General features: G+C 36.0%; 1 protein-coding gene across 4 annotated transcripts in view; it reads right to left on the bottom strand.

The window, feature by feature from the left end:
• Positions 1-20,729, bottom strand: part of LOC136038866 (uncharacterized) — a 51,278-nt gene extending 30,549 nt beyond the window's left edge. For 2 of the 4 annotated variants that reach the window (XM_065722320.1, XM_065722323.1), the window contains exons 1-3: positions 20,609-20,729; positions 11,704-11,949; positions 2,742-2,904 (exon numbers count right to left, since the gene is read on the bottom strand). In XM_065722320.1, coding sequence (XP_065578392.1) covers positions 2,742-2,904; positions 11,704-11,923 — 383 coding nt within the window. In that variant the 5' untranslated portion in view covers positions 11,924-11,949; positions 20,609-20,729. Of the gene's footprint in view, positions 1-2,741; positions 2,905-11,703; positions 11,950-20,458 lie in introns of all 4 variants that reach the window. The other 2 variants (XM_065722321.1, XM_065722322.1) reach the window with 2 other exon arrangements.
• Positions 20,730-26,516: the final 5,787 nt, after the last annotated feature.

The raw sequence follows: 26,516 nt of genomic DNA, 5'->3' as shown, positions 1-26,516 counted from the left end.
ATAAAATATAATTTAAAAAAAAAACAAAAAAAACAAGAAAACGAGGCACATTTTTACGAAGATCATCCAAGATCTTCTGATCACATCAATAAAATCTGGTCAAGGGGCAAGCTAAGTTGATGGCTAAGCCGAGAATTCTCGCCCAATCTAATTTGTGAGTAGTCTCATTTTTCTGGCTTTTTATTTGTTTGTTCTTTTGATTCAGAGATTCTTCCGCTCTTTTTGAGTTCACTTTAAAAGGTTATTTTTTGGGAGCAGCATTGAGGACGGCTTGTCGGAGATACTTGCCTAATACAAGCTTTTTTCTTTTCGCTTCTTTTTGTCCACTGGTCGAAAATCACTCGTTTTCGCGGTTATTTTTTTTAAATCACAATTCCTCCTTTTTTTGTTAAACGTTAAAACTAACAGTAAAATAAAGAAGCTTAAAAAAAACATGTTTGCTTTGGATGTAAATACGAGTTGCCATCAACTGAAGCGAGTTATCAACTGAAGCTATTCTTTGTCAAATGAGGCTACTCAATCCGAATAATACATCAACTTGGTCAAACACAAGATTATTTTCTATGATTAAGCTTGAACAGCGCACCCCCCCCCCCCCATTGAGTATAAACATCTTGAAATTGGTGGTTAGCCACCAACTGACCAACAGCAAACTGAGAGTAACGAAATTTAGATAGCTGACAGAAACAGAATTTCCATTTAATCAAACTATTCGTTGCAGCAAACTGAAAGTAAGAAACGGCTCCTGCTACCAGTAACCCAAACTGGAAAACAAGAGTTTTAATGTACACAAAAATTGAATTTTTATTGTGATTCTAAATATGTAAAATTCAATAAGCTTTAAGTTATCCACTGAAAGTTACAAGCCTGAGATAATTTGCCTAATTTTTGTAAAAGAGTGAAAACACCTCCGAAAAAGGAGCGATCTTGGTGGAAACTACCCCACCATATTCAACATATGAAAGAACAATTTTACAGAGGCTTCTAGTTCCCATCTACAAAATACGGAATTATTTCCCCCGAGAATAATGATTACCGGATACATTTTTTTTTCTGGGGTGACATTATGGAGTTAATATTCCTCGAATATCTGAAGAAAACTGACTCGAATAGAACTGAACATTCTAATAGCCTTTTATATTATTAAAGGAGATTGCGTCATAGCAAAGTGGTGAACTTTGCCATATTGTGCCATAGAACCACAATTGTGGCTCAAGGTAGGCCAAAAGGCTACCGAGCAAAAATTCTGCAATAGCAAATCGATTTAATTCTATCAAACAAGTTTAATAGTGAGCAAAGCCAGTCCAAGAGGAAGTAGAGAAAGTGTTGCCACATTCGTTTCTAATGATACATGTAGTCCAAATAAAATAAACAGTTCAAACTGTTTTTTTTATAGGCTTCATTTTTTTTTTTTTGCAATAGTTTTTTTGAATGTTATTTTTAAAACTTTAAATGAGAATTATTTTTTAAGGCTTCACTTAACTAAGTTGCTTAATTTGAGGGCTGATAAAATTATGCATTGTGATGTATAATAACGCATCAGACATGATGAAGGAGGGATGGTGGATCTTTGCGCAGATGGGTAGGGATGTTTCTGCCTGAATCCTTTTATTTCTCTTCATTTCCAAGAATGAGTGTTCGGACTAAGCCTGTAATATGGGTGCCACAGGGTGATAGTTCCTCTCTTATTATAGAAGTATTTTTTTTTCTGTATCGTAAAAAATACTTTCATATACTTATTGGCAAAAAACGGGGAGATTGATAGAGGGGTCTGGAAATTTCTTGCAAATAATATTACCAGAAGAATTGTTTTTAAGAAGATTTAAATGGTGATTTTTCTTATTTTCTTATTATATACTCACTTTAATATTTCTTTGTTCCCCCAGGGACATTACCACCTGCCCCCTACCAGCATTTGAGGAAAGGGGCATTCCAATAAATAAAGGATTTAAATCATCTTGAAAACCGTGGAAATGATGACCCTCTAAAATCATTTTTATATTTCAGACGCCCTCCTTTTGAGAAACATTTGAAGGGGTACAAATATTGAACTAGAATGCAAAAACAGGGTTGAAGGAGGGAGGGTTGCAGCCTCCCTTGAATTCAAAAGGACTTAGCCTCACTAAATTGTATATATATATATATATATATATATATATATATATATATATATATATATATATATATATATATATATATATATATATATATATATAGAGGGCCTTTATCCAAGGTCGTCTTAAAATACAAGCGAGGCTACCATGATTCTCTCCTGAAAAAGAACAACCTTCAATTAATTCTCAAAAGGAGTGGGTCTGAAATTTAAAATGAATTAAGGGTTGTCATATACACTATTCCATTTTTAATCAAACCTGAACGTATATTTCAACAATTATAAGAATAGCAACACCCGAAGAATAAATGCCATATTTCACGGCATTTTGTATCCAAACCCTAAAGGATTTAGATACTGCCCGGTTATGATGTGTTAACAATAATGCCACTACAATTTATAGGCCATAGGGACTTGCCCCCATCTACCCCATTAGATAAAGTATAAGAAAAACTACCCGAATGAGTTATTTTTTCTGTCGGAAACGGGTATGCAACTCGTTTCTAAGTACCCTTTTCTGACTGAAATAACTATTTGTCCTTTCAAATGATTATGCTACCATTAGAAGAAATAATTTTATTATGTGTGAATCAAGAAGTTTAATGTACTCACGATATTTGTAACTTACCTCGAGTCCCCTTCACGTACCGAACTTCCAGCGATAGAGGCAGTAGATGATGTGGAATCCCGTTTCCGAGGAGTGGATAATGGGAGATCCGAAATCTCAATACCAGGTCCTAGGTCACTTCCAGTGGTTACGTCAGAGAAAGCGACGTCTGAAGGTCGAGAGCCTAAGTAGATTAATTAGCAGTGCAATTACAGATAATAATCTTACATATACAGTATATACAATTATAAGTATATACGACTAACAAGATTAACGATTCCTATACGATACGATTAAAGGCAAAAGGTAAAGAATACGACATTAGACTTTATAACCGCTGGTGATGACCGTTTCTTGGACCCTAAAACAAGGAAGTGCAATAGGGATTGAGGCTCAACCATTAGGTGCTTTCACACACCTTTCCTGTTTATCTTCCTCAGATTTCTCGAGGTACCCATTTAGAGCTGGGTTGACTCTGGCTAAGCTTACAGTCACGCCACTGACCCCATCTTAAACTATATAATTGGATACACTGGGATTTGAACCCTCGCTCTCTCGGACAAAGATCCTAAATACAGTACACCAATCCACTTGGCTAGGACGTCCCATTCGGCTATACAATTAATATATAAATATACGATTATAAGATTAATAAGTATAAGAATATACAATTATAGATAAAACTTTTTTTTAGACATTAAAGACTATTTTAGACATAAAATTTTATTTTACACATAAATTCATAATCCAATTAAAATTTTATGACGTCTTAGCAATCCGAGATCTGTCTTTCCACAGCGACAAAGTGCCAAAACTAACTCTGATTGCAGAGACCATATCGTAATACCAAAAACAAAAGGACACATGTCATGTTTTCGTACATTGGTGTTTTGTCCATATTACGTTTATGTTGTTAGTTTCATGTTGTGTTATATTATGGTTTATGATGCTTTATGGTTTATACTATGGTTTATGATATTATGGTTTATGCTTATGATATATCAAAATCGGGCTCATGTCAAGTTTTATTTGTGTTTAATTTCATTTTATATTGTTTTTACAGTTCATGTTCATATGTTGTAGGTTTTGTGAGAGTTGCATGTTTTTGAAAGTCTACACAAGATCCGTAAACTTGTTGTCAAGTAAACTTGTGAGTTCGCAGAAAATAGTATTTTCGAAGTCTACGAAGTAACCACTCTGTTTGAAAATTATTCTTTTTTTCTTCTTTTTTTTTGGAGCGCAACCTGTAAAAATTACTGTGCACAGCTAAACTGTGCAGCCAGGCGGAAATCCGATGAAGACTTCTTGGGGGAGGGGGAGCAAACATTTTAACTGGTCAAATTTGGGACTGACAATGCTGCAATGCTTTTCTACAAGTGTACAGCATAATAAAAAGCTTGAAAATGATCATAGATGACCACTCTCCTCCAGTTCCGTGTCTATTGTGGGTGTATTTAGATACATAATGCATAAGACTGTAATAGGTAGTGACTAACCTAGAGATGGCAGGAATGCCCTATGCCCCATTCAGTCCAGTCTCCTTAGCTCCTATTAAGTAAATATATTAAAATTACTAGTATGCTACAATCATAATATTATTAAATATAATAGAATTATATTTTAAGAGAAATCAAAGAAATCAAGAAGAGCAAGAGAAATCTTTCTCGTTTCCTAACTAGTTACATCACGAAAAGTGCGAGATATGTTGTTCTGTTTCTCAATCATATGTTGATCAAATGTAATGTTGCAAGTTACAAACTTTGACCAGTGTTTACATACAGAAATGTTTAATGGGAAGTGTACAGACGTTTTCACAGATATTTTTTGGTTTGGGGGGAGGGGAGAAGTTGAAGAGGGGTTACGTTGGAGGATCTTTCTATGGAGGAATTAGTCATGGGGGAAGATCAATTTCAATGAAGGGGGCGCAGGATTTTCTAGCATTATAAAAAAATAATGAAAAAATAAATATGAAAAGTTTTTTCAACTGAAAGTAAGGAGCAGAATTAAAACTTAAAACGAACAGAAATTTTTAAGCATTTGAGGGGTTCGCCTCCTCTTAATACCTCTCTCTTTACGCTTAAGTATTTTTAGAATTTCAAATATTAATTCTACGGCCATTGTGATTCAGGGTTCATTCGTAAGGGATTGGGACAAAATTTAAGCTTTAGTGTAAAGAGCGAGGTGTTGACAAGGGGGTGAACCCCCTCATATACGTAATAAAACATACGAATATATAAGTTCGTTACGTAAGTTAATTCGTAAGTTACGTATATTTTTTACTAATGAAAACGTTCGTAAGAAATTACAAGTTCTAGTTGCCTTTTTATGTCATTAAAAATTGGCGGGCAATTAGGCCTCCTCCCCCGCTCATTTTTTCCTCAGAATCTTCCGATTAAAACTATGAGAAAGCCATTTAGTAAAAAAAAATCATATGCAAATTTAGTTTTAATTATTTATTTGCGAAGAGCCAAAATCCAAACATACATTGATTCAAAAACGTTCAGAAATTAAATAAAAAAAAAGGTTTTTTAACTGAAAGTAAGGAGCGACATTAAAACTTAAAACGAACAGAAATTACTCCGTATATGAAAGGGGCTTTTCCTCCCCAACGCCCCGCTCTTTCCGCTAAAGTTTTTACTGTTTAAAAAGTAAAGTTAGGAGAAAGAGTCAAATTTTATCGTAAAGAGCGGGGCGTAAACAGTAGTTTTTTCAGTTGACAAAAAGTCAGTTGGATTCTCAGCAAGTGCCATGGTTGTCCCTGCGAGACTACGTGAATAAAATCGAGAAGCTGAATATCCCTTTACGAATTCTGGACCAGAGTTTATTTACACCCTGTTACAGCACAGAATATATATTCACAGAGGAACATGAACAAGGACTTACTTGAAAACAATAGCTGATATGCATTTCGACTTTACTGCCCCTAGAAGCACGTAAACTTGCACTCATTTATGCGATTACTAAGAGTGTAAAAGCACCAGATAGCTAGAAATGTGAAGGTAGTGGAGACAGTGGAGGAATTCCAGGTAAAGATTGGTATTGTGGTTCTATGGCTCGGCCTATAACTGTCAGTAAGAACGCCAGAAGGTACAAGCTTATGACGGGCAACTGCTTTCAATCGTCACAGTGTAGGAGCTTTCTTTAACAACGTAGAGTGAGGTCTAGATAAACGCATATCAGTCTATAACATTGCTCAGCTGTTGAGCCTATCGAAAGGCTCATATTCCAGAAATATGAAAAAGTCGGAAGTGTTCACTGAAACCCCAGCGAAAGAACCCATTACTGTTGGGATAAAAGCTGAATCTGCCAAGAAAGCCCTAACAAGAGTTGCAGTTGGACTGATGATTCTGACACAGATGAGCCTGTATACAACAACTCTTTGAAATCGAGTATGGACGTTGAAGATGAACCCCCTACCGGCAAGTTACAATCTGACACTGAGAAAGTCAAGGCTGGATTATGGTTGAGTTGAAGACCAAGAAAGGTAATCCTGTAGATTATTTACCATTTATCAAATATTTACCATTATCAAAAGATAATTACCATTATCAAAAATGCAGCAACTGAAGAACTTAAGGTCCACTTTTTGAAGGAGACTTCAAGAGACTTTGCGCTAACCGAAGAGACGAATAGTGTCTTAAAGACAGAAGTTGAAACGAAACTGCAACCACTGATAGATGGACCATCAAGACTAACGGAACAGCTTACTTTTGGTATTGATCATTCAATTCCTAATTTGAAATAACTACTTGTTGGGTTTTTCTATACTTTACTGACATCCATTTTGTAGTTTTTTACTCATCATATTCTTTCATCTTTTTATAGCCAAAAAACGAGTTTTCATGTTTCCCTGGCCGTTTTTTTGTTTGTTTTGTCAGGTGGCCGAACGTAGGCCAGAGACAGCCAAACCAGTGCCGGGGTGACCCAGGTTTGATGCTTTTGACCACTTGGATAGAGGTATACAGGTGGGAGATTGATGTAGTATTTCTAATTGTCTTTTTCAAGGATTGTATTGAATGAGTTACCTTTGCTTTGGCATGCTCACCAACTTCCTATCGCTCTGATCAGTTCCGTGAGAAATAAAAAAGTCAAAACCTGCCGATGGTGAGTCAGTTTCCTATCTACTTATTGGACCAGAAACTAATATTGAATAATGAAACATTAATATCGGTATCGGAAAACGATATTTGGAAAATTTCGTTTATTTTCAGCTTTTTCAACCATCTAGCAATACGAAAAGTTATCGTTAATATATTGTATAAATTGGAAGTTCTTGGGGGAAGGGCAGCCGCCCCCATTAAAGAGGGATGAATTGAGGAGGTGGCTTCCCTCATATACGGAAAATTTTCTGTTCGTTTGAATTTTTAGCGTTGCTCCTTAATTTCAGCCGAAAAAAATTTAATTTAACTTATCTTATGATTGTTTTTCAAATCATGCCTAGGCTTAGCCAAAATATGAAGTGAGCTACCGGCCCATAACCCCTTATTCCTTGCTATTAATGTATATATCAGTAATTGCAAATTAATTAATACACCCTGCTTTTTAGTTCTTCTGTTAAGAATTCAAATGTTGGATTGTAATTGATTTTGGATAAAATTTAAATATTCAGTCAAAACGAATAGTAGTTTCGTTGAATATGCCCTTAATAATATTTTTATTAAATAATTTTAGGTTAACATAAAGGGGTAGTATTGTTCACATCGATGATCATCTACTTTTGACCATCAATGCGGCTGAAGCCATAGGAACCTCTGCAGCATCGTTCTTTGATATTTAAGTACATCATATACTCACGTTTCAATACACTACAACATTATGCATAAATATGAAAAGGGAGATACAGCAATACCATTCAAAATTACTAAAAAAAAGCTCATAGTAGTGAGCAAATCCATCCCGCCAAGAAATTTCCTGACGAGACTCGTCATGCCCTGCCTCGGGTATTCTCGGTAAACGTGAAAATGTAATATATCATGCTAAATAGAAAAATATTTTCACATTAGGAATGGTGCTATTATCCCCCCTTCATCCTAATAATGAATTTGTAGACCAAAATATTCACCGGGAAGCCCTTCACCCCGCCCCCTTAGCTGTACCCCTGTCTCTAGGACCATTGGTTCGATATGATTAACCCTACGAAAAAAGACAAAATCTAAACACATAGTAGGGTTCTCTGATATACTGAATTTAACGGTTTAATTTTCATCAAGATGGCTTGAATTTTTGCGGGGGTGGGGGGTCCCCCTTTTTTGAAAATCAGATAAATTTTCTCAGGCTCGTAGCCTTTGATGGGTAACATTAGACGTAATAGATTTTATATACATGGAATAAGCATAAAAAGCCAATCCTTTTGATGTACTAATTGTTATCAAATTTCACTATTACAGTTTTGGCTCTTTTACTTTTATAACAGCCAGCTCCCACTAACTGTTTGGTTGTAAGACTACCGTAGTTAAGTTGTTGAACTCCTCCCTTTGATAAGAATATTGTAAATACACTATTCAATAGCCTCTGAGTGATTATTATCAATAATTAACTTATTAATTTAATTTTAAGCAGAAATGAAAAAAAGCTAATTGCCACTTTATGTCCACTGATTATCTTGCATTTCTTACCATATCTGGACAACAAGATAATAAGTTAATTTCTTTTATCTAGATAATGCTAATTAACTGAAAATTGAAAACTATACAAAGACTCTGCTAAGGTGTTTGTTCATTATCCATATTGTGAAAGATTATGAAGGGAATTTTAGGCAGCATAGACCCTTTTTCAATGGATATATGGGGTCAAACTTGGAAATTCCAAGTGGTACCCCCTCTAAAATTTCTCATACTTCGAATTTAGATGACAACAAACGGATGTTGTCTTTTTTCTGATAGTTCTGTCTCTGACCGTAATACAACAACAATCAAACGACTTCTATAAGGGTTCTTTTTGTTCAATATAGATTACAAATGTAAAAACTTCACAAATGTACCGTTGGGTCTAGAGCTTCCTGGATATTCAAACAGTTCGAGGTAACGAACTGTAGAAAGGTCAGCTCAATAGTAACCAAAACTAAAAAAAAATGGAATTTTGATACCAATAGCTACATCAAAAGAATGGCATTTTAATGCTGATTTTGAATATATAAGATTAATAAAGTTTAGTCTTACCCATCAAAAGTTACGATAATTTGCCTTATTTTAGAAAATAGATGGAAAGACACCCTTTAAGTCATAGAAAGCACCAGATAACTAGAAATGTGAAGGTAGTGGGGACAGTGGAGGAATTCCAGGTAAAGATTGGTATTGTGGTTTTATGGCTCGGTCTATAATTGTCAGTAAGAACGCCAGAAGGTACAAGCTCATGACGGGCAACTGCTTTCAATCGTCACAGTGTAGGAGCTTTCTTTAACAACGTAGTGATCAGTCTATAACATTGCTCAGCTGTTGAGCCTATCGAAAGGCTCATATTCCAGAAATATGAAAAAGTCGGAAGTGTTCACTGAAACCCCAGCCAAAGAACCCATTACTGTTGGGATAAAAGCTGTATGATTTTTTGGTGGGGGGGGGGTCCCCCTTTTTTGAAAATCAGATAAATTTGTTCAGGCTCGGAGCGTTTGATGGGTAACATTAGACGTAATAGATTTTATATACATGGAATAAGCATAAAAACCCAATCCTTTTGATGTACTAATTGTTATCAAATTTCACTATTACAGTTTTGGCTCTTTTACTTTTATAACAGCCAGCTCCCACTAACTGTTTCGTTGTAAGACAACCGTAGTTAAGTTGTAAAAGATGTTGTCTTTTTTCTGATAGTTCTGTTTCTGACCGTAATACAACAACAATCAAACGACTTCTATAAGGGTTCTTTTTGTTCAATATAGATTACAAATGTAAAAACTTCACAAATGTACCAAAAGTTACGATAATTTGCCTTATTTTAGAAAATAGGGGGAAAGACCCCCTTTAAGTCATAGAATCTTAACGAAAATCACACAATCAGATTCAGCGTATCAGAGAACTATATTATGGAAGAAGTTCCTATCTACAAAATGTGAAATTTTGTATTTTTGGCCAGAAGGCAGATCACGCATGCGTTTTTTTTCCAGCGGTGATCGTATCGACCCAGTGGTCCTAGAAAGTTGCGAGAGGGCTTATTATAACGGAAATGAAACGTTCTAGTGCCCTTTTTAAGTGACCATAAAAATTGGAGGGTACCTGGGCCCCTTCCCATGCTAATTATTTTCCCAAAGTCAACGGATCAAAATTGTGAGATAGCTATTTTATTCAGCGTAGTCGAAAAACCTTATAACTATGTCTTCGGGGAGAACTTACTCCCCCACAGTCCCCGTGGAAGGGGCTACAAGTTACAAGCTTTGACCAGTGCTTACATACAGTAATGGTTACTGGGAAGTGTACAGACGTTTTCAGGGGGATTTTTTGGTCGGGGGAGGGGTTGAAAAGAGGGGGATATGTTGGGGAAATTTCCATCGAGGAATTTGTCATGGGAAAAGAGAATTTCCATGAAGGGAGCGCAGAATTTTCTGGCATTACTTAAAAAAAAAACAATGAAAAAATAAATATGAAGTTTTTTTCAACTGGAAGTAAGGAACAGCATTAAAACTTAAAACGAACATAAATTATTACGCATATGAGGGGCTTACCTCCTCCTAATACCTCGCTCTTTACGCTAAAGTATTTTTAGTAAATTCAACTATTTATTCTGCGGCTTTTGTGATTCATGGGCCATTCTTAATGAATTGGGACAAAATTTAAGCTTTAGTGTAAAGAGCGAGGTACTGACGAGGGGGTGAACCCACTCATATACATAATAAAAACATAAGAAAACAAAAGTTCGTTACGTAAGCTAATTTATAAGTTACGTATATCTTTTACTAATAAAAACATTCGTAAAAAGTTAGAAGTTCTAGTTGCCTTTTTAAGTAACCCAAAAATCGGAGGGCAACTAGGCTTCCTCCCCCGCTCCTTTTTTTCTCAAAATCATTCGATCAAAACTATGAGAAAGCCATTTAGCAAAAAAAATAAATATGCAAATTTCGTTTTAATTATTCCTCTGCGGAGAGCCAAAATCAAAACAAGCAATTAATTCAAAAACGTCCAGAAATTAAATAAAAAAAAAAAGTTTTTCTAAATGAAAGTAAGGAGCAACATTAAAACTTAAAATGAACATAAATCACTCCGTATATGAAAGGGGCTTTTCTTCCGCTACCTCTCGCCCTTTACACTTATTTTTTTTTTTTTTAAAGGCAGAGTTGTGAGAAAGAGTCAAACTTTAGCATAAAGAGCGAGGCGTTGCGGAGGAAAAGCCCCTTTCATATACGGAGTAATTTCTGTTCGTATAAAGTTTTAATGTTTCTCCTTATTTTCACTTAGAAAACATGTTTTTTTTTATTTAATAAATAAAAAAGATTCAATTAAAAGTACAAAGATACATTCAAGCTTCAAAAAAACTAGAATTTTTTGAATAGGGGAATTGCGACCCCCTTAAACCCCCCACCCCTTACGCCAAAGTTTAACTAGTGCTTTGCTGAAAGTATTTTATAATTATCTATTTCACAGTAGGAATTCCAAATTTATTTATTCTAAATCCAAGAATAGCAGCATATCATCAAATAAGTTGCTAATATTCCAAATATTGTTTCAAAGTTATTACTAATTCATTTCATTTTACTTTTGATTTGAAAGAAAGAATGAAAAATCATGAATTTTAAAATGAACTGGAGACAGAAGTAAACATGTGTGGCAAAGAATACATTATGGTGTAAGTTATGAAGCGATAAAATTTCAATAGTAATAGATTTTAATTAGTTTAATTTCAATTGAAACATATTTTGTCTTTAAATTATAATATTAAATTATAATATTAGATTATAATATTAAATTATAATATTAAATTATAATCATAATATTATAGCATATAATAAATTTTACTTTTAAACAAGTTTAAAAATCCTAGTAGTAAACTGAGTTACCTGGACTGATAGGTCGTTGGCGTTCTGTCTTTGTGAATCTTCCTTTTTCATCAGGAGCACCAAGAGTTGGCGCTTTCGTTGCTGTGATGTTCTCTTCTACCTGGTCGACCATAGATGGCCTGTTAATACTTTCATTAACATCACCAGATGTCGGGATGCTCACAGATGGTGGTCTTTGTTTGTTCATCCCCTCAGCAGGATATACAACACCTGCGTCCATGTTTGTAATACTATGTTCTCCTAAGCCTAAAAGCCGTATCTCAATTATTGTTTTGATCAGGCGCGTATGGAGCGTTATAATTTAGCGACAGCGTGTAGGGTATGGAGGGTAAATTTAGAAGCGAAAAATGTGAGGAAGAACAATAAGAAAAACAAACAAGAGCTAAGAGCTCATATGGCACTTGTGACGAGGCCGGACGAGCCAAGAGCCAAGAGCTTATACAGCATGAGCTCTAGCAAAATTCTAATAATCAATAGAGTGATTTAAAAGGAAAATCGGAGGCTTAATGCCGGTCGAGATTTAAAATAAGAGCTCTGGGTCACGAGGTCCTTCTAAATATCAAAATTCATTAAGATCCGATCACACACTCGTAAGTTATAAATACTTAGTTTTTTCTACTTTTTCCTCTCCCTTCAGCCCCCCAGATGGTCTAATCGGGGAAAACGACTCTATCAAGTCAATTTTTGCAGCTCTCGGACACGCCTACCAATTTCCATCGTTTCCAGCACATCCAGAAGCATCAAACTCGCCAAAACACTGAACCCCGCCCCCTAACTCCCCCAAAGAGAGTGGATCAGTACGGTTACGTCAATCACGTTTCTATGACATTTGCTTATTCTACCTACCAAGTTTCATCCCGATTTCTCTACTCTAAACATTTTCCAAGATTCCCCCTCCAACTCCCCCCAATGTCAACAGATCTGGCCGGGATTTGAATTAAGAGATCTGAGACACAAGTTCTTTCTAAATATCAAACTTCATTAAGATCCCGTCACCTGTTCTTATGTTAAAAATTCCTCAATTCCTTTAATTTTTCCAAATCAACACCCCCCAGCTCCTCCAAAGTGAACAAATCCGTTCCAATTATGTCAATCAACTATCTATAACTTGTGCTTATTCTTCCCATCAAGTTTCATCCCGATCTCTTCACTCTAAGCGTTTTACAAGATTTTTGTTTCCCCCTCCAACCCCCTATGTCCCCGGATCCGATTCGAATTGAAAATGAAGCATCTGAGGCATAAGATCCTTCTATATATCAAGTTTCATTAAGATCCGATCACCCATTTGTAAGATAAAGATACCTCAATTTTCACGTTTTCCAAGAATTCCGGTTTACCCCTCCAACTCCCCCCAATGTCACCAGATCTGGCCGGAATTTAAAATAATAGCTCTAAAGCCCAAGATCCTTCTAAATATCAAATTTCATTAAGATCTGATCATCCATCTTAAGTTACAAATATCTCATTTATTCTAATTTTTCCGAATTACTCCCCCCCCCCAACTCCACCAAAGAGGACGGATCCAGTCCGTTTATGTCAGTCACGTATCTTGGATATGTTTTTATTCCTCCCACCAAGTTCCATCCTAATCTCTCCGATTTAAGTTCGTTTCCAAAATTTCCGGTCCCCCCCCCCAATGACGCTGGATCCGGTCGGGATTTAAAATAAGAGATTTGGGTTACGAGGTCCTTCTAAATATGAAGTTTCATAAAGATATAATCATTTCTTCGTAAGTTAAAAATACCTCATTTTTTCTAATTTTTCAGAATTAACCCTCCCTCCCAACTCCTCCAAATAGAGCGGACCTGTTCCGGTTATGTATATCACGCATCTAGGACTTCTGCTTATTTTTCCAATCCCGATCCCTCTACTCTAATCATTTTCCAAGAATTTTTGCCCCCCCCCCCCCCAACTCCCCCACATGTCACCGGATCCAGAGCGGATCCGTCCCGGTTATGTCAGTCACGTATCTTGGACTTGTTTTATTCTTCCCATCAAGTTTCATCCTGATCTCTCCACTTTAAGTGCGTTCCACGATTCCCCCCCCCCCAACTCTCCCCCTCTTAGTGTCTTTGGATCCGGTCGGGATTTAAAGTTAAACATCTGAGTTATGAGATCCTTCTAAATATGAAATTTCATTAAGATCCGATCACTCCTTCATAAGTAAAAAATACCTCATTTTTCTAATTTTTCAGAATTAACCCTCCCCCTCCACTCCCCCAAACAGAACAGATCCGTTCCGGTTATGTCAATCACGTATCAAGGACTTCTGCCAATTTTCCCCGCCAACTTTCATCCCCATCCCTCCACTCTAAGCGTTTTCCAAAATTTTAGGTTCCCCCCTCCTACTCCCCCCAATGTCACCAGATCTGGTCGGGATTTAAAATAAGAACTCTGAAATACGATATCGTTCTAATCATCAAATTTCATTAAGATCCCATGACCCGTTCGTAATTTAAAAATACTTCATTTTTTCTATTTTTTCCGAATTAAGCGGCCCCCCAATCCCTCTCCCCCAGAAAGTCAAATCGGGAAAACGACCATTTCTAATTTAATCTGGTCTGGTCTCTGATACGCCTGCCAAATTTCTTAGTCCTATCTTATCTGGAGGAGCCTAAAGACGCAAATCCAGGACCGACGGACCGACAGACAGACCGACAGAATTTGCGATCGCTATATGTCACTTGGTTAATACCAAGGGCCATAAAAAGGTTATGGGGGTAATCCTTATATTTGGCGAGGGAGAGCTCTGTCCAGAATGACCTTTCCTTCTACGCGCCCGTTTAACTTAAAACTTTTAAGTACCGGGAAGATAAAGAAAAGAAACCAATTTTTTCTACAATTGTTTCTTTGTTGGAAGTGATTCTTATTAAATTACTCTTTATCAAGGGTTTTTGTTTTTCTATATAAGTCTACACATTTAGGCTTAGGAGAGCATGTTAGGCGATATTCAACCATATCCCAGGTCAGCTAAAATCTCAGTTGCAAGGCCATAAACTGCGTCAGCAGTTTTTTGGATTTTAACCAAGTAGGTTATAGGAGGGTACTTTTTAACGAAGAAGTCGACGTGACTGGTCAAAACACCAACTGACAAGACTTTTCGCACTTGTACTAAGTAATTTTTATATGAGCCAATTCAAATGCATCCATTCTAAAAATAAGTCGCAACATTCTTCATTCTAATACTTGAAGACATGTGCAAACCCCAAAAACAATGGCACATAATTTCTAAAAGGTAGAGCTGTAAGAAATTGTCAAACCTTAGCGTAAAGAGTGGGGCGTTGAGGAGGGGACAACCCCTTTCATTTACGGAATAATTTCTGTTCGTTTTAAGTTTTAGTGTCACTCCTTACTTTCATTTAAAAAAAATTATTTAATTTCTGAAGGTTTTGAATTAATGTAGGTTTTGATTTTGGCTCACCGTACATGAATAATTAAAACGAAATTTGCAAATTATTTTTACTTTTTTGGCTCTATGGCTTTTTCCAAGTTTCTATTGAACTATTTTGAGAAAAAGCGGCTGGGGCGGGGGCCGAATGGCCCTCAATTTTTTTTGGTTATTTAAATAGGCCACTAGAACTTTTAATTTTATTTACAAACGTTTTTATTATTAATAAATATACGTAACTTACAAATTAACTTACGGAATGAACTTCTATATTCGCAAATATTTATTAGGTATATGAGGGGTTCATCCCCTTGTCCATACCTCGCTCTTTACACTAAAGTTTGAATTTTGTTCCAATTCTTTAAGAATGACCCCTGAATCACAAAGGCCGTTTAATTAGAATAAATAGGTCTTTTGAAATTACTAAAAATACTTTAGAGTAAAGAGCGAAGTATTGAGGAGGGGACGAACCCCCTCATATACATAATAACTTCTGTTCGCTTTGAGTTTTAATGTTGCTCCTTACTTTCTGTCGAAAAACTTTTTCTTTTTTAATTACTACTGGACGTTTGTGAATTAATGCCGGTTTTGATTTTGGCTCACCGTACATGAATAATTAAAATGAATTTTGCATATCAATTTTACTTTAATTGGCTAAATGACCTTCTCAAAGACTTGATCTCACGACTTTGAGAAAAAAAGGGGCATGTGAGGGGGCCTAGTTGCCCTCCAATTTTTTTGGTCAGACAGTTCATGGTAAGAGCGACCCGGCTCAATAGTAACCGAAACTCTAAAAAACGGAATTTTGGTACCAATAGCTACATCAAAAGAATCGCATTTTAATGCTGATTTTAAATACATAAGTTTCATCAAGGTTAGTCTTATTCATCAAAAGTTACGAGGCCGAGAAAATTTGCCTTATTTTAGAAAATAGAGACAAACATCCCCTAAGAATCATAGAATCTTGACGAAAATCACACCATCAGATTCAGCGTATCAGACAACCATAATGTAGAAGTGCTAAGCTCATATCTACAAAAATGTGGAATTTTGTATTTTTTGCCACAAGACAGACCACAGATGCGTTTTTATTTGTTTGTTTGTTGTTTTTTACCCCAAGGGTGATTGTATTGAATCAGTGGTCCCTAGAATGTCGCGATATGGCTCATTCTAACGGAAATTAAAAGTTCTAATGCACTTTTTAGGTGACCAAAAAATTGGATGGCACCTAGGCCCCCTCCCATGCACATTTTTCCCCAAAGTCACAAGATCAAAATTTGAGATAGCCATTCTTATCAGCCTAGTCAAAAACCTAATAACTATGTCTTTGGGACAACTTAATCCCCCACAGTCCCCGGAGAGCGGCTGCAAGTTACAAACTTTCACCACTGTTTACATATAGTAATGGATGCTATGAAGTGTACAGATGCTTTCAGGGAGACTTTTTCGCGTTGGGTGAGGGTGGGTCGGTGGGAGGGGGTTACGTGGGAGGATCTTTCCATGGAGGAATTCATCATGAGGGAAGAGAATTTCCATGAAGGGGGAGCTGGATATCCCAGCGTTGTTTACTGTATTATTTCAATAAAAAAGGTGAATATACATGTAATTCAAGGTTGTCTGCAAGGGAAGTTATGATAGCTTCAGCTACACAGAAGACCAAAAACTAAAAAAATCTCAATTCATATGAATATTCCCGTCCACGAGAAATTCTATAATAAAATGATTATTAAAATTCATTGCACAGTGCAAATGTTGATGAACAATTTTGACTGAATATAGCCGTACCTTTTATGATGAGTTGATAGCTTCAACCACACAAAAGGTAAAACATTAAGAAAATTTTCAATCCATACGAATTCTATAGTCCACAAGAAATTCTATACTAAAAGTATTACTAAAATTTACTGCACAGAGCAATTGCTGATGAAAAATTTTGACTGAATTCAGCCGTATCTTTTATTATGAGTTGACAGCTTCAGCCACACAAAAGGTCAAACATTAAGAAAATTTTCAATCCATATAAATTCTATAGTCCACAAGAAATTCTATACTAAAAGTATTACTAAAATTTACTGCACAGAGCAATTGCTGATGAAAAATTTTGACTGAATTCAGCCGTATCTTTTATTATGAGTTGACAGCTTCAGCCACACAAAAGGTCAAAAATTTAAGAAAATTTTCAATCCATATGAATTCTATAGTCCACAAGAAATTCTATACTAAAAGTTTTACTAAAATTTACTGCACAGAGCAATTGCTGATGAAAAATTTGACCGAAATCAGCCATATCTTTTATCATGAGTTGATAGTTTCGGCCACACAAAAGGTCAAAAATTAAGAAAATTTTCAATCCATATGAATACTCCTGTCCACAAGAAATTCTATACTAAAAGTATTACTAAAATTTACTGCACAGAGCAATTGCTGATGAAAAATTTTGACTGAATTCAGCCGTATCTTTTATTATGAGTTGACAGCTTCTGCCACACAAAAGGTCAAAATTAAGAAAATTTTCAATCCATATGAATTCTATAGTCCACTAGAAATTCTATACTAAAAGTATTACTAAAATTTACTGCACAGAGCAATTGCTGATGAACAATTTTGACTGAATTCAGCCGTATCTTTTATCATGAGTTGATAGCTTCGGCCACACAAAAGGTCAAAAATTTAAGAAAATTTTCAATCCATATGAATACTCCTGTCCACAAGAAATTCTATACTAAAAGTATTACTAAAATTTACTGCACAGAGCAATTGCTGATGAAAAATTTTGACTGAATTCAGCCGTATCTTTTATTATGAGTTGACAGCTTCAGCCACACAAAAGGTCAAAAATTAAGAAAATTTTCAATCCATATGAATTCTATAGTCCACTAGAAATTCTATACTAAAAGTATTACTAAAATTTACTGCACAGAGCAATTGCTGATGAACAATTTTGACTGAATTCAGCAGTATCTTTTATTAAGAGTTGATAGCTTCGGCCACACAAAAGGTGAAAAATTAAAAAAATTTCAATCCATGTTAATACTCCCATTCACAAGAAATTCTATACTAAAAGTATTACTAAAATTTACTGCACAGAACTAAAGTCCTGTCTTTAAATATGAGTTATGATAGCATCAGCCATACAGAAAGTCGAGAATTAAGAACATTTTTAATGCATATGAATATTCCCGTCCACAGGAAATCCTATAACAAAAGTATTACTAAAATTTAATGCACATAGTGGCTGCTGATGATAAATCAAACAGTTCATGGTAGCGCACTGTAGTAAGGAGCGACCCGGCTCAATAGTAACCGAAACTCTAAAATACAGAATTTTGATATTAATATGTACATCAAAAGAATTACATTTTGTGCTGATTTTAAATACATAAATTTCATTAAGTTTAGTCTTACCCATCAATAGTGCCTGAAAAAAATTGCCTTTTTTTTGAGAAAAGGGGAAAATATCCGCTAAAAGTGATAGAATCTTAATGAGAATTGCTCTATCACATTCAGTGTATCAGTGAATCCTAATCTAGAGGTTTCAAGCTCCTATCTGCAAAAATTTTGAATTTTGCATTTTCCGCCAGAAGAAAGATCACAGATGCGTGTTTGCTTGTTTTTTGTTGGTTTTTTTTTCCCAGGGGTGATCGTGTCAACCCATTGGTTCGTATAGAATGTCACGAGAGGGTTCATTCTAGTGGAAATTAAAAGTTCTAGTGCCCTTATTAAGAGACCGAAAAGTTGGAGGCGCCCTCCCATACTCTTTTTTCCGAAGTCACGAGATCAAAATTTTGAGCCATTTTGTTGAGCATAGTCGAAAACCAAATAACTATGTCTTTTAGGACGACTTAACCCCCCTACAGTCCCCGGGGGGAGGGTTGGATAATTGTTTAGTTTCGTCAAGCTGTCCAAACTGGAAACAACGCTGCAAAGCAAAAATGAGAAACTATGTTACTTTGCAGCATAGTCTCCAGTTTAGATCTCCATAGTCTCAGCTTGTGATCTCCAGCTTGTGTATGGAGTTTAGATCTCCATAGTCTCAGCTTGTGATCTCCAGCTTGTCATAGTCTCCAGCTTGTGATGAAACTAAACATTTGCAAATAGCTGCAAATTATGCCCATTGTTTACATATGGTATTGGTTATTGACGAAGTATAATGACGTTTTCAGGTGGTATTTTTTCTGATTGTGGAGAGGGGGTCAGGGGTTACGTGAGAGGATGTTTTCATGAAGGAATTTATCATGGGGGAAGAGAATTTCCATCAAAGGGGCACTGGATTCCCCAGCATTATTTGAAACAACAATGAGAAATTAAAAAAAACAAGTTTTTTCAACTAAAAGTAAGAATCTATTTATTCTAATTAAACGGCCTTTGTGGTTCAGGGGTCATTCTTAAAGAATTGGAGCAAATTTCGAATTTTAATGTAAAGAGCGAGGTATTGATGGGAGGGTGAACCCCCTCATATACGTAATAAAAATATACGAATATTGAAGTTCGTTACATAGGTTAATTTGGTAAAATTCGACTTAATTGACTTCTTGCTATCTCCGAAAGGGTTTAGGTTAGGAAAATGAAACTTTCAGGGATGAATCTACAGACTAAAGTATGTCCCAGGAAGGTATTTTGAAGCAACTACCTCCACTCCTTCTCCCTCTAGAGGGCCCTGACCTTTGATGATCTTTGAAAATATGTGTGTTACAAAAGTGAAACCTTGCAAAATAGATCTTCTGCTTAATTGAAACTTTCATCCCTGAAAGTTTTCAGCTTCATAACTTTGCTTAATTCCATTTTATAAGGTTTTAAAGATATGCAAATACGTTTCCTAAATTTTGAAAAAAACCCATTGATATGGTTCAAATTTTACTCAAATAACAGGAATTGCATTTTCAGAACTAAAGGCAGAAAAAAAGCAACTGATAACTGAAAATAAGGTAAAATGTTGTTTTGTCAAAATTTCAATAGGTATAGACCTGTTATGGTGGCAAATTTCAGGGCCCTCTAGAGGGAGAAGGAGTGGAGATAGGTACTTTAAAATACCTTCCCGGGACCTACTTCAGCCTGTAGACCCATCCCTGAAAGTTTCATTTTCCTAACATAAATCCTTTCCGAGATAGCAAGAAGTCAATTAACTAGAATTTTACCCCCATTGCAAATTATGCCACTGTTGTCTACACCTTCCTAAAGTGGCATACTGCACTAAAAATGGCAATTTTTGGTGTTTATCTGGAAAAACCAGAAGTGAAAATTGCGTTTAGATCTAAAACCAATTATACACAGTAATTAAGCGGTTTTCTAATAAGAATAAAGAAAAGAATTTTGTTGTTATTGCACCAGGTTTTGAAAACGGATCTCGAAATAAAAATTATGACATACCTGTACCTGTAAAATAGGCCTATTTAAAATGATTATCGGAAAATTTGGCAGTTCATGGAGCCTGGACCCGCAGGCCGACACTCCTTTGTATATGTCTGCTCTCCCTCCTTGAAACTAAGAAAAAACTCAGAAGCCACTTATTTTGCTTACTCTTTATATCAGTTCAATCCTAGAATTAATTCAAATCCTGATGTCCGGATGTTCCTCTTTATCTCTTTTAGGTATTTGTTACTGTTGAACTGAGCTGCGTCAATAATAAAAACGTTGACTAAACGTATAAATGGAACTCACATACGCATGATTATCTAATTTTTCAGGTTGCTAGGAAACTTCCAGTTTGTGCTAGCTTGCTTGAATTAGACGTAAAATTTGGCGTCAATAAATTATGTAAGAATTGAATCAACAGATAGAACAAATTTGAATAAAATTATTGTAGTAACTAAAGATAATAAAGATGCTTACGTATTGTATCGACCACACTCAAGAAGTGAAGTTAGGTTGGTCATAATGAAATATTCCATAGAATGATGAAAATATAATTCTTTAGTAACTACATTAGAGAGTTATGGAAAGAAGACCAACCAGAACGCATATTAAATACCTAACCAACTCTGTACATTAAAGTAATTAAAGAAAAATTCCACATTTAAGTTTTTCAAAGAATAGCAAAGAACTCCATTAAACCAAAAATGAGCAAAAATAGAATCAAATAATCTACCAAGTGTAGAACAACCACAAATCAGCATCGATAAATAAGTGAAACCCAAAACAAACGAAAATTATAATAAATAACCGAGTCAAATTCAAAACGATCAGATATTGAGATGAGTAGGGCTCAAAACTCGTATGCCTTCCCATGGCCAGAACATAATTTGCACTTCACTGAAAAAAAATTTAATGTTTTCATTTTTATAATTTTAATAAATCAAATATTATTAACATTTTAAGGAATGAATATTGGCATATGTACCTTAAACCAACAATGTACATTCCTTTGTATTTTTCAGTGAAGTGCAAATTATGTTCTGGCCTTTTTTTGGTTTTTCTGTAAGAATTTACATCTTGGCCTGCTATTTGTGTGCAGGAGAAACTTATTCATCAATTTTTAACAACATACGCCATTTTAAAAATATGGATACAAAATAGTAGTGTTAAATCCAGTTGGCCTGAAAATAAAACTTAGTACCACTCGCAAAAATAAAACCACTCGCAAAAAAAAAAAACCACTCGCAAAAAATTCTATCTATGCTCTTTGACAGCTTGGATACACTTACATTCGTTTGAGTTAGTTAAATTTTAAAAGCAGAAGTAGCAATAAAATTAGCCCCGAAAGTTTGAACATAATACCATCAGTTGTTCTTGGGATAATGATGGATTGCTCTTACACACAGATGAGCATACACACAGTGCGTTTTGATTTAATTTTAAGGCAACATTTAGTTTTTAAACATATTTAAAATAAAAAACTTGTATATTTCGGTTCAAAGAAGGAAAATGAATTAAAAATGCAGCCGTCGCTTTGGCAGCAATTGAAAATAATTTCTGAGACCACACTGGCTATTCATGATAAAACACAAAATCGCAAAGAAAGGATGAAAACAAGGACAATAAACAGCCACTGAAAATGTTCAAAAATTATGCAAACATTTTGGTCAAACCTCCGTTTGAACATCCTCTATGAAGAATAAAACTGATAAAAATATAGCCAAGAATCAAGAACTCATATGACACTTGTAACGAGGTCGGATTCTAAAATTAGACTCGGTACTAGAATCATCAATTTGGTTGTTCGCCCAAAAGCACTGAACTCGCCAAAGTACTGGAAATCTCCTCCCCTCAACTTCCCCAAAGAGATCGGGTCGGGTCTGGTTATATAATTCACGTGCTTATTCTTCCCATCAAGTTTCAACCCGGTGTCTCCACTCTAAGCGTTTTTCAAGATTTCCGGTTTCCAAGATTTCCTCTTTCCCCTTCCATCCCCCAATACCCCCTGATCCGATCCGAACTTAAAACAGAGCATGTGAGACATGAGATCTTTCTATATATCAAGTTTCATTAAGATTTGATCACCTATTTGTAAGACAAACGTACCTCAATTCACGATTCCCCCTCCGTCCAACCTCCCAGATGGTCGAATCGGGGAAATGACTCTTATCAATTCAATTTGTGAAGGTCCCTGACACGCCTACTAATAACATCGTTCAGAAGCACCTAGTACGTTCGAAAGCACCGAACTCGCCAAAGCACTGGAAATTCCCACCAACTCCCCCAAAGAGAGCGAATCTGGTCTGGTTGTGTCATTGACGTATCTAGGACGTGTGCTTATTCTTCCCACCAAGTTTCATCCTGATCTCTCCACTTTAAGTGTTTTTCAGGATTTCTGGTTTCTCCTTCTAACTCCTCCCCCATGTCACTGGATCCAGTTGGGACTTGAAATAAGAGCTCTGAGACACGAGGTCCTTCTAAATATCAAATTTCATTAGGATCTGGTCACCCGTTCGTAAGTTAAAAATACCTCATTTTTTCTGGTTTTTCCGAATTAACCATCTCTCCGCCCCCCCCCCCCCCCAGATGGTCAAACCGGGGAAGCGACTATGTCTAATTTAATCAAGTAAGTTCCCTGATACACCTGCCAACTTTTAGCGGTCACTATAGGTCGCTTTCAGCGGTCGGATCTTCTTCATGTAAAAATTGGGTTCGCCTGTGATTGTAATCCGGGACCTCTCGCACCCTAAGCGAAAATCATGCCCCTAGATGATGACCCCTAGAATCATGACCCTTTCCTCCATGGACTCTTTTACGTTTATTCCATTTCTCGTCTGGATTGTGAAATTGACAACAGGTAAGATTGCCACCTCCCAAAGACGTCAAAAGAAAAGCATAGTTTGCTTTGGCCGTTTGCTCTTTGGACCCTTTTATCTTTAATCCGTCTCTCGTCTGGATTGTGAAATTGACAATAGATAAGATTGCCACTTCTCAAAGACGTCAAAAAAAGCATAGATTGCTTTGGCCCTTTGCTCCATGGACCCTTTCACGTTTATTCCGTCCCTCGTCTGGATTGTGAAATTGACAATAGATAAGATTGCCACTTCCCAAACACGACAAAAAAAGCATAGTTTGCTTTTAACCTTTTTATGTTTATTCCGTCTGGATTGTGAAATTGACAATAGGTAAGACTGCCACTTCCCAAAGACGTCAAAAAAAGCATAGTTTGCTTTTGACCCTTTGCTCCATGGACCCTTATATGTTTATTCCGTCTCTCCTCTGGATTATGAAATTGACAACAGGCAAGATTGCCACTTCCCAAAGACGTCAGAAGAAAAGCATAATTTGCTTTGGCCCTTTGCTCCATGGACTCTTTTCTGTTTATTCCATCTCTCGTCTGGATTGTGAAAGTAACAATAGATAAAATTGCCACTTCCCAAACACGACAAAAAAAGCATAGTTTGCTTTTGACCCTTTGCTCCATGGGCCCTTTTACGTTTATTCTATCTCTTGTCTGGATTGTGAAATTGACAATAGGTAAGATTGCCACATCCCAAAAACGTTGAAAAAACATAGTTTGCTTTTGACCCTTTGCTCCATGGACCCTTTTATATTTATTATGTCTCTCGTCTGGATTGTGAAAGTGACAATAGATAAGATTGCCACTTCCCAAACAAGATAAAAAAAGCATAGTTTGCTTTTGACCCTTTTACGTTTATTCTGTCTCTCGTCTGGATTGTGAAATTGACAATAGGTAAGATTGCCACATCCCAAAAACGTCAAAAAAACATAGTTCGCTTTTTACCCTTTGCCCCATGGACCCTTTTATATTTATTCTGTCTCTCGTCTGGATTATGAAATTGACAACAGGTAAGATTGCGACTTCCCAAAGACGTCAAAAAAAGCATAGTTTGCTTTGGCCCTTTGCTCCATGGACCCTTTTATGTTTATTCCGTCTCTCGTCTGGATTGTGAAAGTAACAATAGATAAGATTGCCACTTCCCAAACACGACAAAAAAAGCATAGTTTGCTTTTGACCCTTTGCTCAATGGGCCCTTTTACGTTTATTCTGTCTCTTGTCTGGATTGTGAAATTGACATTAGGTAAGATTGCCACATCCCAAAAACGTCGAAAAAACATAGTTTGCTTTTGACCCTTTGCTCCATGGACCCTTTTATATTTATTATGTCTCTCGTCTGGATTGTGAAAGTGACAATAGATAAGATTGCCACTTCCCAAACAAGATAAAAAAAGCATAGTTTGCTTTTGACCCTTTTACGTTTATTCTGTCTCTCGTCTGGATTGTGAAATTGACAATAGGTAAGATTGCCACATCCCAAAAACGTCAAAAAAACATAGTTCGCTTTTTACCCTTTGCCCCATGGACCCTTTTATATTTATTCTGTCTCTCGTCTGGATTATGAAATTGACAACAGGTAAGATTGCGACTTCCCAAAGACGTCAAAAAAAGCATAGTTTGCTTTGGCCCTTTGCTCCATGGACCCTTTTATGTTTATTCCGTCTCTCGTCTGGATTGTGAAAGTAACAATAGATAAGATTGCCACTTCCCAAACACGACAAAAAAAGCATAGTTTGCTTTTGACCCTTTGCTCCATGGGCCCTTTTACGTTTATTCTATCTCTTGTCTGGATTGTGAAATTGACATTAGGTAAGATTGCCACATCCCAAAAACGTCGAAAAAACATAGTTTGCTTTTGACCCTTTGCTCCATGGACCCTTTTATATTTATTATGTCTCTCGTCTGGATTGTGAAAGTGACAATAGATAAGATTGCCACTTCCCAAACACGATAAAAAAAAGCATAGTTTGCTTTTGACCCTTTGCTCCATGGACCCTTTTACGTTTATTCTGTCTCTCGTCTGGATTGTGAAATTGACAATAGGTAAGATTGCCACATCCAAAAAACGTCAAAAAAACATAGTTCGCTTTTTACCCTTTGCCCCATGGACCCTTTTATATTTATTCTGTCTCTCGTCTGGATTATGAAATTGACAACAGGTAAGATTGCGACTTCCCAAAGACGTCAAAAAAAGCATAGTTTGCTTTGGCCCTTTGCTCCATGGACCCTTTTATGTTTATTCTCGTCTGGATTGTGAAAGTGACAATAGATAAGATTGCCACTTCCCAAACACGATAAAAAAAAGCATGGTTTGCTTTTGACCCTTGGCTCCATGGACTCTTTTACGTTTATTCTGTCTCTCGTCTGGATTGTGAAACTGACAATAGGTAAGATTACCACATCCTAAAAACGTCGAAAAAACATAGTTTGCTTTTGACCCTTTGCTCGATGGACCCTTTTATATTTATTCTGTCTCTCGTCTGGATAAATGCATAGTTTTCTTTTGACCCTTTGCTCCATGGACAATTTTATGTTTATTCTGCCTTTCGTCTATCTCATACATAGACTGCTGAATCCGGAAAATGATTTTACTGTAATCAGTAAAAGGGTTTTTTATCACAGCATTTGAGGCTAATGAAGGAAACTTCAGGAAATCAAAATTTTTTTGATTTCAAATCAAAAATTTTTTCTCAAAACAATGAGTTGGTGGATTTAAAAGAACGTTTTTAGGCAAAAATTTTTCGGTGTTTTTTTCTGAAATAAAGTTTGTAGCTGTACTATACTAAGAATAGACAAATTTATTTTGCTGCAGTAGTTTAGGGCATCAAGGACTGAGAATTGAATCTGATTTTTTGAAATGGTTAAGGGGATTAAAAAAAACATCCTAAAACTTGCTATTACCATAGGATCGTAGATATCATGCTTTTGTAATTTTAGCAACCGATCTATGCGGGGTAATAAAGCATAATAAATAAAAAAAAAAACAGGTTACAATAGTCTTATTTTTAAAGTTTATTTTAAAGAATTCCATATAATCAAAGTTTTGGCAAATCAGTCATATATCACATTTGGCATATCAATCATATATCACAAAGAACATCAGGACGAAGAGTATTTGTTACGTTACCAAAAATGGAACTGGGAAAGCAAAACAATCAAAATAGGCATGTACACGGGATCTTTTTTTGGAGGGGGGGATAATGAAAAGAAAAA

This window comes from Artemia franciscana, chromosome 18, assembly GCF_032884065.1.
Source record: "Artemia franciscana chromosome 18, ASM3288406v1, whole genome shotgun sequence".
Taxonomy (NCBI): domain Eukaryota; kingdom Metazoa; phylum Arthropoda; class Branchiopoda; order Anostraca; family Artemiidae; genus Artemia; species Artemia franciscana.
The sequence above is the reverse complement of the archived record's forward strand: the minus strand, read 5'-3'. Positions and strand labels throughout refer to the sequence as shown.